General features: G+C 37.0%; 1 protein-coding gene across 1 annotated transcript in view; it reads right to left on the bottom strand.

Annotated features, from left to right (window-relative positions):
- RIT2 (Ras like without CAAX 2) overlaps positions 1-13,275 on the bottom strand; it is a 174,823-nt gene that overhangs the window by 98,585 nt on the left and 62,963 nt on the right. The window contains exon 3 of the mRNA XM_075020275.1: positions 3,151-3,224. Coding sequence (XP_074876376.1) covers positions 3,151-3,224 — 74 coding nt within the window. The remainder of the gene's footprint in view (positions 1-3,150; positions 3,225-13,275) is intronic.

Here is a 13,275-nt window from a genome sequence, read left to right as displayed (position 1 = left end):
GCACACCATCATCAGCGTAACTGGGTGCTCTGGATTTTTACCCTGAGTCCCCAAAGTCACAGTAGGATTTCAGTTTGAACTTCAGTGAGACTAACATTAAGCTCTCTGTGAGGGAAGAGTCTGTTTTAGCTGTTGACTTCAATCGGAGTTGGATTAGGTCTTGATTTATTCTGGAGCTATGTAGTGCAGATAGAGAGGCAACAAATTCAAGGACATCTGCAAAGAGAAGCAGCTAATTCTAGGATACTTAGAATGGACAGTTTCTGAAAAATAGGGGTGTAGGAAAGCGGGAAGACCTTCCTAGCACAGATACATGGAGACACGTTTCAGTGATGACAGCCTGCACTGGAAAAACAGGGAAATTTAAAGCTGAGATTTTCTCATACCAATGCAACTTGGATTTTGAGGTAGAATAGCTATGCCCAAGCTGTACAGTGTCCTGGGCTGATGTATCTGCAGAGCGTGGTGCTAATGGCACAGGTCTCTGCTTGCTCCAAAATCTCTGCACCACATTTCATTATGTGGTTATTACATGTCACGGGCCTCTAGTATTATGGATATTTTGGTCCCTTCTTGAAACAAAACTCTCCAGCTTTTCTCTACTATTGTTCTCACCAGCTTTCACTGTTTGCATTATTCCGATTTCTTTTCTTACCTTACATCTGTCAGTTCTGTTAAAATTCATAATATTGGCAATAAGTGCATGCCCCCCCGACCCCCAGTTAAAAGTGAGGTTTGGTTCTAGTTTTCTTCTATGATCAAAAATTTAAAAAAACATGTAAAAATTGTACAGTTTTGTGGGGAACTTTTCCTACTAAGTGAGCATGACTGACAAAATATGAGCTTTGTTTAAATTGGAAAAGAGTATTTTCAGCTACTTAAAAGGCCAGTGCATAGGGATATTTTTTTTTCCTTTTTCCTGAATCTAAAAAAAAATTTCAAAAGGATTGAAGATTGCGTTCCAATTTTTTTTTTTTTATTTCATTTTAAGAGAAGTGGACAGAAAATGAAATATCATTTAAAAAATACTTGTTCTAATTAAAAAAAAAAGAGGCTTTGATTTTGGTGGGGGCTTAGAAAGAGAAGGAAACTCTCAATATCTGATACTATCATTTTTTTATCAACAACACAAACTTTTATGTTTCTAGTAGCAAAAGCAAATGGAAAAAGAATCAAAGTAGAAGAAATTATTCCTCTGGGGTTTTATAACTTATTACTCCCCCGCTCAAAATAAAAGCAGACTATCTATTTTTGTTTCATTCATCATCCATTCTTTGCTTTGATTTTAAGCTGCTTTATTTTCTTTGTATAAATATTTGCATTAATGATGCAAATTTAGGATCAGGTAGCTCATCTTCTCTGCACAAGTCTGTAAGCAGGAGCACAGCACAAGGAACTCTGTACCTACTGTACCTTCTTCTATGGTTTGCAGAATTTAACTCCTGCACTCTCTCACTCTCCACAGCAAATTAGGAACACACCTATGAATATAAATAAATGCTGGAATAACACTTTGCTCCCCTTTCCATTAGCAAAAAGCTGGACACATAAACTCTGATTCATCATCTCTCTTCAGCTCTGGGTAAGGAAGTATTTTACTTTTTAGCATTTTAACTCTACAAAATAGGACTAAAGGCAATTTAGGAGTAGAATGAAGTAGATTTAGACAGTGAACTATATTAAAGACTAACACAGGAGGTCCCTAACACATAAAGCCTTACAAGACTAAGCAGCCGAAGGTATAATTTCAGTAATAACCGTGTACTAATGACAACACAAGGCTGAAGTTACTAGTCTCAGACTTCCTGAGTGAGCAAAGAAGTTGTTGCTTCCTCTTCTCCAACAGAAGTACAGATATTTTCAGACATATTGGGTAGCAACTATGATGTTCCTTCTTTCCCCAGCCAAATCATTGCTGAAGCTATGCTAGGACTATTAAGCATGACAAACTTCTTGGGCCTGTTATAATAACAAATTCTAGGTCAATTAAATTCACAGCTTTGGAGACATGCCTTGAAATTTAGCTTAAATTTTCTGGAGAATCAAATACTTTCACAGGATACTCAGCAGCAAGTCACTGGTTAACTGCTGAGACTGTATAATTTTGGGTCAAGGAAGAATAATTCAGGGCATCTTTTGATTCCTGAAACTGGGTTGAGTTCACTTTGAAATTGGCCTATATTTCATTCACATGTAAAACTCATGCCGCAATCCCCCTGAACTACTTTCAATTTATATGACTTGATACCGTTCCAATTCCTGGCAGCAGACTGCATTTCCCACCATTTGCAGTGCCCAGCCAAGGTGCATTCAGACGTTTGGGAAGCTGAGATCAAGGTTTCCAGGCTTGTATTTCCTAAATCTTTTTTTGTTTGTTTCAAGGATCTACCGTCCTTGTTGATTGACTCATGCCTGTACAAAGTGCACACACACTGTGGAAACTCATGAAATTATCAAAGCCTTCAAACAGAATCTCATGCATACCTCAGGAAAAGATCAACCAGCTGCAATATTCTGATTAAACAATAAAAACATTTTGAGATGGGGATGCAAAGAGGATGAACTGAGTCAGGTAGAAGAAATTCATGCATTTAACTTCGGCTTTTGCCTTACTGTATGGGAAACTGAATTCCCTGACTGTTGCTTACACATGCATACACACATTATACATACACTGTGTGTTACTGTTGGCTTTAAGATCTTTTCCTTATGGGTGAGCATTTGATGTTTAAATATAATGTGACGAGGAGAAGAATAGTAACAAAACACTTGACCTACAAGTAGACCAGAAGTTTCCTGTAATATACAGAAAAGCAGGAATGATAAACACCTAAGACAAACCAACAACAGCATTTATTCATTCCATGATTGTGACAGAAGTTCCTGAATACAAGAGAAAAAGAAACAAACAGCTTTTTATCTTCTAGTTGTTAAATTAGTGTGTCTCTTCTGGTCAGATTTTGAAGTTATATTATACCACTGAAGCCCTCCTTTAATCTTCTCCTTTGTTAATTCTTCAATGCTATTCTGCCACTGCTCCCTTTATGTTTGATTAGGAAAGCTTGCTTCTAGCTCTGTGACCCATATATCTGAGGTTAAAATCTTTGGGTTTATCTCTGATTGAATGATTCACATTGGGAAACTACTCACCTGTCCAGCAGTGTCTAGAATGTCCAAATAGGCTGGTTCGTCATCAATTCGGACTTGAGTTTTATAGGCATCCTCTGAAAAATATAGTGCAGTATGGCTAAGCATAGGAGTGGCTCAGAGAATGGAAAATGAAATAGCTTTGCTAGTTGGAGTAGGCTTTTCAAAAGCTCTCCTGTCTGACCTAACTTTGCTTATTTCAAAACAAAAAGACACTTTTTTTAAATCCTATCATCATTGCAAAGTATTAGCAAAAGGGACTGATCTAGGTTTTCTATTACACTACCTGAAAAATATTAAAGAAGTAAATTTGTCTCTCTTTAAACAGGTAGCACAGACCACAGGTGTTAAGTCACAAAGATTCAGAGGTGTTACACTGGTGCTATGCAGAAGAGTGGTTTTTACTCACCACTGTGACACTTCCACAGAACTTTTCCAGCAAATAGTTTCAAGCTAAAGATTGTCTAAATTACTGGGATAGTCTTCCTGTGGCTGAAGGGGGCTTCTGGCTCAGATATGATTCTATGATTGTATATGTCAGAGCAATTAATTAGACCTCTGAATATCTCCAGAGAGAACGAAAATGGATTTTTTAAAATAAATTCTGTAATTGGTGTCCTCACGCTCATCATGGCTGTGGTGGAGGAGGAAAAACTGTGCTTGGTGGACCGTTCCCTTAGCTCATGATTTTGTCAACCTACATTTGGAAGGACAAAACCAAAAAAGATGAACTACTATTTGCATACGTTGTTTTCCTCACATTTCAATTTCATTCCCATTTCAACATTTGTACTTTTTTTCCTAAGGGTAAACAGAGCTTAGATACCAGGCCGTGTTTATACTTGAAATAGTTTTGGAAATTACCAGTGTTGTTTAATTAAACAATAATGCATAGCAGCAGCCTCAGTGGTTTTGGTGACTGATATCATGCTTTGGCTGTGCATTAAGGCATGAAGACAAGACAAGTGCATTTAATCCATCTGAGGAGTGTCATTAATCATCATGAGCATATGTCTGGCCCTATTCAAAGACTCAATCCTGCAAGCCCTGGCTGCCAGAGACCCTTGGGACTAGGCTCTCTATAACTCTTGAGATAATACTGGGATTATAATATGGGATTATACTGCAGGTAGCTGGAATTCTCAGGACATTCCAATTTGTGTCATAATGTATTTATATCGCATCATATGACATTTCATAAATGCATGTAAAAAACTGCTTTCTACCTACACAAAGGAAAAACTAAAGCATTCGGATGTGAAGGACTCTGGATGGCCTTAATTCAGCCCACTCCTGTGCAGTCAGTGGCAAGCTATCTTTAATGACATAATCACATACAGTAATTTCCATGACTCTCCTGCTTCTTTTAGGCCTCAGTTCAGCAAATTACTTAGGCACATGCCTTGCTTTAAACAAATATCTAATCCCATTGATATTAGGATGACCCAGAGGCTTAATTAATTGTATGATACATTGCCTTGCTGAGAAAGCCAGAGCACTCCAACTAGCATATGTTTCAGTCAATAGATCTCTTTTTAGGGATTGCTGAATAAGAAACTCCATGCCAAAGAGGGACCATATAGAGTGAATTAGGCTACTTACAGTTTAAGCAATCTATTATGATATGACAATGATATGTGCGGTAAATTTTTTTTCTATCTTTTTTCTTAACTCAAAATGAAAAATAAAATATGAAAATATATAAAATCAAATACGGTATATCCTTCTTATGAATTCTATTGATACTATAAAGTATTATTAATATATTTCCAGGCAGGTGGGTGCCCATTTCCATTACATTCATGCATACATAATTAACATATGACTTTCATAAATTTAGCTTGCACCCTTGGCTCCACAGCTGGATACTCTAAAGCCAATATGCCATGGTCCCATTTCTCTCTTCACTTAGACCAATGTGAGTTTTAATGCAGTAGCTTTAAAACAGTTAATGCAGAGACATTTGCATACTTAAATTCAACTTGGATAAAAATGAAGCTGGGACCTAGATAAATCCTGTCTTATTTGCTAAGGAAATCAATTAGGAGTTCAGAGCTAGTTATAACTCAAAGACCCATTGGCCTCTGAACATAAGTCATAGCTTTCAGTAAGTAAATGTAAGATATCTACATCAAATACCCTGCTGAGCCACTCCAGCTGTACCCCAATATCATGCTACTGTAATCAGTAAAGTGTCAACTGTTAGAAGCTGGAGCAAGGCTATGTTTATAACCCTTTTACTTTGCAAAGATAACACGGAACATACAAACCCACTGTGGTTTTTTGTGTTGTTTTTTTTTCCTCAAACTACTGACCTTAAAGCATTTCACAAAGATGTGCCAGAATCACTGTCTCATTTTCATTCTTAATAGATGTAACATCTTCTGTGAGTGGTAGTGAAACATATTCTGTTGAACATTGACCAAACACATGAATCTAAATGGTTTTCTAGGCAACTGTATTTGGAAGATGTTTTCTACTTGTAGGATTTGCCTTTGCCCCAAGAAATGTAAAGATGAAACAGGAAGGAGATACGACTTTCCTTTGTAATATTCTCTCTCTGCATATGTGTAAAAAGCAGGTTAGTACAGATCATTTAGAAAAGCTTAAAAATATCCTCAACTGGGCTGTGATAAGCAGGGGTATTCTCAACCTGTAATTGAATGAAAAATAGATGGGAGATTTAATACCCGTTTTTCTTATGGCACTCATCTAAAAGGAAGTCCTAAAGCCCACATTTATCAAGGGAATTGCTATCTTGAGCCAACACCCTCATACCAGAGATCAGATCATAGCACCCACTTAGGACCTATCAGCTTCTTAATGCTCAAACACAACCAGTGACTTGAGAGGCACTATCGTTCCATTTACCCTGTATATTCACTGATCTCCTGGGCTACTAGGACAAGGAATTTTTCCAGCGCAGGAGGTAGAAGGAAGATGCATAAATTGAAAACCATATTTCCCATCTCATGTCATACAGACCAAGAAAAGAAGCTAAGAGTGGAAAAGCTGTGCCATTCAGTTCTGGTCTACAAGTAATACTTTAAAACTGGGATTTCATCTCAGGAAGTAATGGAAATAGAGCTGAGTGAGGGATTACATAGACAAACATCTTTATTTTACTCAGCTGGACTACGGGGCAGAGGCATTAACCTGGAAAGAAACAACTTCCTAGAGATGAAGAGTTGGATATGTCTGTATGTTGAACCCAGTTAAGATATTTTCGTTTTATTAGTAGCTATAATGCTAGGCAGAAACCCCAGTGTCTTCGCATGCTTCCTAAAGCATTTCAGGAGGGATTACTGTGTGGCTAGCCTTTTAGTCCAGGCAATGTAGTACACATTATGGTCACATTAAAGAAACAGAAACCCTGAGATCAGAGGGGAACCTACTGTTTACATGTGGACTGAGAAGAACAGAAGTGAAGATGTTCCACTGAAATAGCATCTGAGTATATATAAAACAAAGCAGGAAAGTCTTCATCAGGAGCACTAGCAAACTCCCTGTCTAATCTCCTCTCTTTAAAAATTATTCACATTATTACAAATGCTGTCTGGTATATTTACACTATTCACAATGTTTGAGTACATCACATTTTCTTTCACCTAATTAATTTATAAGACTAATATAATGATCCCTTTTAAAGTTAATTGGGAGCTGCCACGCCACGTGTATCTGGACGTTACATCCTACAGCTCTAAGGAGTGATATTTACTAAAAGGCCAAACTCCAGCTGCCATTTCAGTAATTTCAGTAAGCATGAAGATAACGTACAAAAAAGACAAGAATAATAATCAGACAATAAATCAGACAATAACTCTACTTCTTATATTAAGTTCAGTATTAGTCTTTTTCTGTGAGGCTAACTGCAAGGTCCCGCCTTTTGGTTTAGGTAAAATGCACCAGAAAGATAGGGTATTATAAGAAGAAACTGTGGATGGAGTTTATTGATATTGCTGTGACATATAACCACGATTCAAACACAGACTACAGGAATGAGCATTTCATAGGGTACCATTGAGAAAAATGAAATAAAAACTCCTGCATCCTTACAATCTGTAGAATATGTAAATATAGAAATATATGAACTCGATAGTTAAAATATGTGGTAAAAGTTATTTTTTAAAGAAAACTATTATCTTTTTTTTTTCCATATAGTATATGGACTTCTTTAAGAATTTTATTTCCTACAAATTTCAAAAATAAAAATAGATAAAAATTTCAGCTTAAAAGATTATACTACTTGGCTTGAATTATTTCTGACTGTTTACTGTTTTCCAGGGTGGGAAAAAAACAAATAGAGCTCCAACTGTTTCCTGAATGGCACCTATTAATTTTGTTATTAATTCTTTCCTCTTTTACTGAATATCTCATTTAAACCAAGAAAAAAAATGTTTTTTTCAAAAGGCATTTTTTAACTTTTTTTTCTTAATTGTTTGATTGTCCTTTGCAGTACTATGAAAGAAAAGAAAAAATTCTTCCTTAATCCTTTGTTATCTGGCTTTTTTTGGTAAAATGAATACCTCCTCTTTGTTCAGCTTTCCTTTTTTATAGGACAACATTCTGCAGACAGAAGTACAATAATTAATGCAAGGTTGTGTTGCGATCAGTTATCTTAGCACTGGAGAAGCTAGATTCATAAAAAATATATCAAAGCACTTTTTTCAGCTATGAGCAGGTAACTGCTTCATGACAAATAGATTTGGATGGTGTACAATTTAAAGGGGAGTTGGAAAGGGCTTTTCATCTGCATTACAGACATGTTCCAGTCCCTGAAATATAGGTCAGCTGCTTCGTTCTTCCATTTGTTAATTCTGCTTATATTCCTTCCAAATAAATAGTGTCTCTTCTTCTGTCTTATACACTATCAATTGCAGTTAAAACCAAACAGATTCCCACATATATAGATGAACCAAAAGATATTTTATTTGGCTAAGCAGGTGCCAAACCAGCAGAAGGAAGTCCAAGCTCAGTCAGCCACACCTGGAGTTCTGCCTCTTGTTGTTCCCCCTGTGTGCCAAAGAGACAGCAGGAGACCCAGTTCTTGGTGTGCTTAGATTATCTGCTACATACACATTTTAATCCAGAGATGCTCCTGAATGTAGGATGATCATGAGTCTTTGGCTGCATGAGTGCTGCTTCTATTTACAACAAGGAATTTTTAAATAAAAACAGAGTGGATGAACAGGGACTTAAACCACTGTACCAACTACTACCCGTAAATGCCTTCTATTTGAGATAAAAATATGCATGTCATAGGAACTGCCCATCAAAATACACTGGTCTTACAAGTTCCCTTAACATATAATTATTTTCCTGGAGTATGAGTGTTTTATAATTTGGGTGAGCATTGCTATCAGCATTTTGCAGACAAGGACACCAAGTCATAGAGGTTGCCTTCCTATGAGCTATGCACACATGATAAGCTATGAATGGCTTAGAATAGTAGAAGTGACAGATTTGATTGCCTTGTATTCCATAAATACTCACGTAGATAGCAGTAGCCTTTAAAATAAGGCAAGTAGGAAAATTAGTACTAGACTAGTAGCTAGGATACTTAAATATCCCATTTCCAGTTCTGTCTAGTGTTACATAATTCTACATTATATTTATTTCTCAGCATTGTACTGTGTTTGCCATTATGCTGTCATTTGTTTAGCTTTGTCAGGTCTTTGTCAGATCTTTCAGGTTTTGCTCAGTTTTATGCTCACAGCACAAGTTGCCAGCTCCTGCCTATACAAGTGATGGAAACAGACATCATTCCAGGCAGAAGTCTCTTGATGATGGTTTGCAGAACAGAGAGAAAATGACCACTGCCTTTCCAAACCCACAGATGGAAACTCTTCCCTCAGTATCCACATGCTTTGAACATCTCTGCTGTTTCTATGAAAGAGAAGCAGGTGAGTAATGCAGCATTTAATGCAGATACTACCTCACTGCTAGCCTTATTCTTACAAAAAGACTATAATGTAGGCCTTGAAAAATTAAAATAATCTGAGAAAAAACAAAGCATTAGTCACATTAAGTGCTTATCGTAAAAGGAATTCATACATTTATTCATTATACACTCAGTTGCATAGTGAGAAACACAGCACTTTCTATCTTTCAGTTTTCATTTTAGCATTCAAATTACCATAAACATATTTTCAGATAAGATATTAAACCAAGGTCTTGGCCACATATGTCTTCAGAAAAGATTCTGTAATGTCGTTTTCAAATGGCCTTGCAAAATTCAAATGCATATTACTGTTGTACATTCCAGCTCTCCTTATTAATTTCAATTGAAGATGCAATTTCTCGTTTCCTTTATTTAGCCTTTGTTCAGCATTATGACATGCTCTTAACTACTGTGTTCACTTTTAGAGATTCCTGTATCTTCAGTGGCACATAAAAACAAATCCTCGAATGTTCATAAGCTAATTCATGATTTCAATGAGTAAAGATGCAAACAGAAATACAAGCTACTTCTATTCTCCAAGTCTGAAAACGAAAGAGCAGAACTCATAACTTTTAGTTGATTTTGTCCTCCTGAAATAAGCACTGCCAGTATCTTCAGTGGAAAGCAGAAGCATAACTAGACTATGCCCAGATCCTCAAATAAACCTCTGCACTTAATCCTGCTACAATCAATAAAAACTGGTGCCTAAATACCTGGAGGAGGACAGGGCCTAAATTACCCGTTGAGCACCCAGAATCGTTGCAGCATAATAAAGATTTGAGTTTAGGCCCTGTAAGTCCCATGCAGTCTGACTATGTGTTATTAATATTTTTTTAACTGAGCCATCTTTACTGTCATGCTCTCATCTCAACCCCTTTGACTTCAATTCTGGCAGCCACTGACCATATTCTCTGCATCTGGTTACAATACTAAAACTAAAATCTTCCTCAGCCTAATATGCATTCCATTTGGTTCTCACCTCACTGCAGTGCTCCTCTTTTAATGCCATTATGTATCTGTCTTAAAACAGCTGCTCTCAAATTAAGTTTCTCCCTTTTGTTGGGCTGCCTAATGTTTTAGATCTGCGCTCTGCGGGGCAAGACTGATAACACACAGCTGCTGAAGGAGCCTGATTGATTTTCAGCTGTGGGTACTTACATGGCAGCTTTCGCGGTGACCTGAAATGCACTCAGTGCCTTCCAAATTGGGAAATGTGTTATCCATTGCACCTTCTGCCTTCTCTTTTTTTTTTTCTCCCTCCAGTTGTACCTATAGATATGTACAAGCACCTCTTCTTCAATGTCAGCTTGCAGTTTCATTACTGTGGTACCCTTTCATTCTCTGCTGAAAAGCAGGGGAAGCAAAAGCAACTTAATCTCACTTAGTCTGTGGTAGGCATGAAAAAGAAGCATAATCTGTGCTCTAAAAGGTTTTGTGTGAACAGAAATCTGAGTGAATTGAACTTTGAGTCAGTTAAATCTGGTTTGTATTCTCCCTTTTGGTCATCATTATCATGAAGTTTACTAACAAAACAGTTGCAAAAGAAGACAATGGCCTGGGTGGCTTTCAAGAACCAAAATTAAGAGTTATTCTGTTGCACAGTGTTGCATGGAAGAGGCTTTCATCTATATGTACTCATCAAGGATGAGGCAAAGCACAATGTACAACAAAATTCAAGGTAAGATACCCACTTTCAGGCAAAGAAGGTAAAAAATATAAGACCTAAGGGGCCAGCAAGGCAAACCCATCGCTATATTCTCTGGTCGTATAGCACCTTGCACACAGTCAGATCTCTGTCATGAGGGCTCAGTTTTTATATGGTGCAAAGAAATTATAACAGTATATGTGAACACAACACCTTCAGTCTACATTCATGGTAGCAAATGCTCCACAGAAATCAACCAAAGCCACCCACTATTTATAACAAAACTGACTAGAAGAACCACTTTCTCCACTACTACTCACCCTCCATACAGTAAACATTTTCACACTGTTCATTTGGATGCGTCATAGTTATTTTACTTCAGTTCTGACTCAGTATTCTGATGCAACAAGTAAGCAGATCCTTCTAAACTCTGTACCAATATTTATCCATTCCCATGAGGTTTTTCATTATACGGGTTTTAGAGATACACACACATATATGATATCTGCATGTGGTTTTACGTGTTTGTGCATTGGTATGTATGTACCTGCACATACAAACACAGAGACGCATGTAATACTCTAAGTATCTCCACGTGCAAAAAGAGACTATCATAAATAAATCCCTATGTGGAGTACCTGCAATGTGTAAAACTACTTGCCTAGTCCTGAAACAATCCAGGACCAGGAGCAGATTGAAAATTAAACACAAAAATAATCCAACACAATGTCTTCTGCTATAGAAACATAGGCTATTTTTATACTGCTACACTGTATATTGTTTTTTTACTATTTGCAACATTTTTTTTCCAGTTGCAGATATGCAATTTCCCCCTTAAAATGTAATTATTAATAAAAGCAAAATGCATGTTCACAAGAGCCCATGAAAAACAGAATTGTTAAGAGTTCTGATCAAGTTCTCACTACAATTCATATAACCAAGATGAAGTCTAGAAAACAATGTGCCCCTCTTCTTTCCCATAAACATATGGATGGAGAAGCCAATTGCATTCTTACATAACAACATATTGTGAAATGTAGGATTCACCTGGATGTGATATATAGGTCACTTCCTATAAATTATAGGCTTCTGCAGAGAGGCTGGGATAGGGCAGAGATTTGGATAAAAGACTGACAAAGTCTATCTGAATAATTTGGCCCAGTGCAGTAACTATCAGTCATGATGCAAATGTTGTTACCAACAAAGCCACCGTTTATGATTTTAATCTGCAAACATACACAGATGTGACTAAATTTGTATAAACAATTATATAGGATATGACTCGCTGCCCAGAAAACTCACTCAGCTCTTCTTCAGACCTTGTACTGCAGTCCTTCAAACAGGCTAAATTTTGCTTATAAAGTGTCCCACCCATATGAATAAGACTATTTGAGTGACAAATATTTTTCTCAGAACCAGCTCTCGAGGAGAAAATAGGATTTCTTACAAATGTTAGCATTTTTGCAAAGCAAGGCTAAAGATAACTCAGGCAAACCTTTGCTGTAGCATTTGCTTTTCTGTTAGAAACCACTTGCAATATAGATAAGGCTACTAATATTTAATAAAGGCATATCATTACTTTCTCTGCTTCCAGAAAAATGTCATTTACTTCAAAGATGTACATGAACAAAGTGAACAAAGTACTCCTGTTTAATCAAAACATGATAATTAACAGGAGTCCAAGTACCCTTATCTTGGGGAAAAAGAATAGCAGGTAGCAATTTCACTACTCTTTCAAGTCCGTGATTGTGCTACTGAGTGGGAGGATCTGACAGCTATGAATTCACTTCTTGTCATTTCAGGGGGAGTAATTAACAAGTTGACTACATCTGCGTGGCTATTAGCATGGATGGTGCCTTGGATTTAGTAAGGTGTAGATGGCTGCCGGCTTCCATGAAAGAAAGGTTAATGGAGACATTTGTCCTGTGATGAAGATTTTTGAATTGAGCATGATAAATCATCCACCTCTAGGAAACCGTAGTATGACTGTCTCTTCCAATTTAAAAAATCATTTAAAGAATATTTTTACAAATCACGATATACAGGGAATAGGTAAGTTTTCCACTGGTGACCCTATTTACAGGTTCCAAGTCTCACTTTAGCTCCTTCTAAGTTCATGATGCTAATCATCATAATTATCATCACTGTGTGTGGGTTGTGATACCTGTAACAGAACCACTGGGCTAAAGCCACAGAATGACTTAGGTGTTCCCTCCAACTTCAGTCATCTAATTACCAGGACCTTTGAATCTCCTCAGTTGCCACGTAACATGACATTTCACCCTTCTTTAGCCCTAAGAACCTAGGCTTTCTTTATAGTAGTTAGCATTTGAGAGCATTATTCATCTAACTAACTTGAGACACAGATGTTAGGGTGCGATGAATCATGCTCTAGAACTTTGGTATATTTAGGTTATGAATCAGAAACCACAACCTGCATGTGACTTCACTGTGGTTTATAGTTCTGGATAAACTTATAAACTCTCCTGCCTTAATGTCACCAACCAGATGGACACTTTGCTCACACTTAAACACAATTAGG

The sequence above is a fragment of the Buteo buteo genome, chromosome Z (assembly GCF_964188355.1).
Source record: "Buteo buteo chromosome Z, bButBut1.hap1.1, whole genome shotgun sequence".
Taxonomy (NCBI): Eukaryota; Metazoa; Chordata; class Aves; order Accipitriformes; family Accipitridae; genus Buteo; species Buteo buteo.
This window is presented reverse-complemented; position numbering and strand designations above follow the sequence as displayed.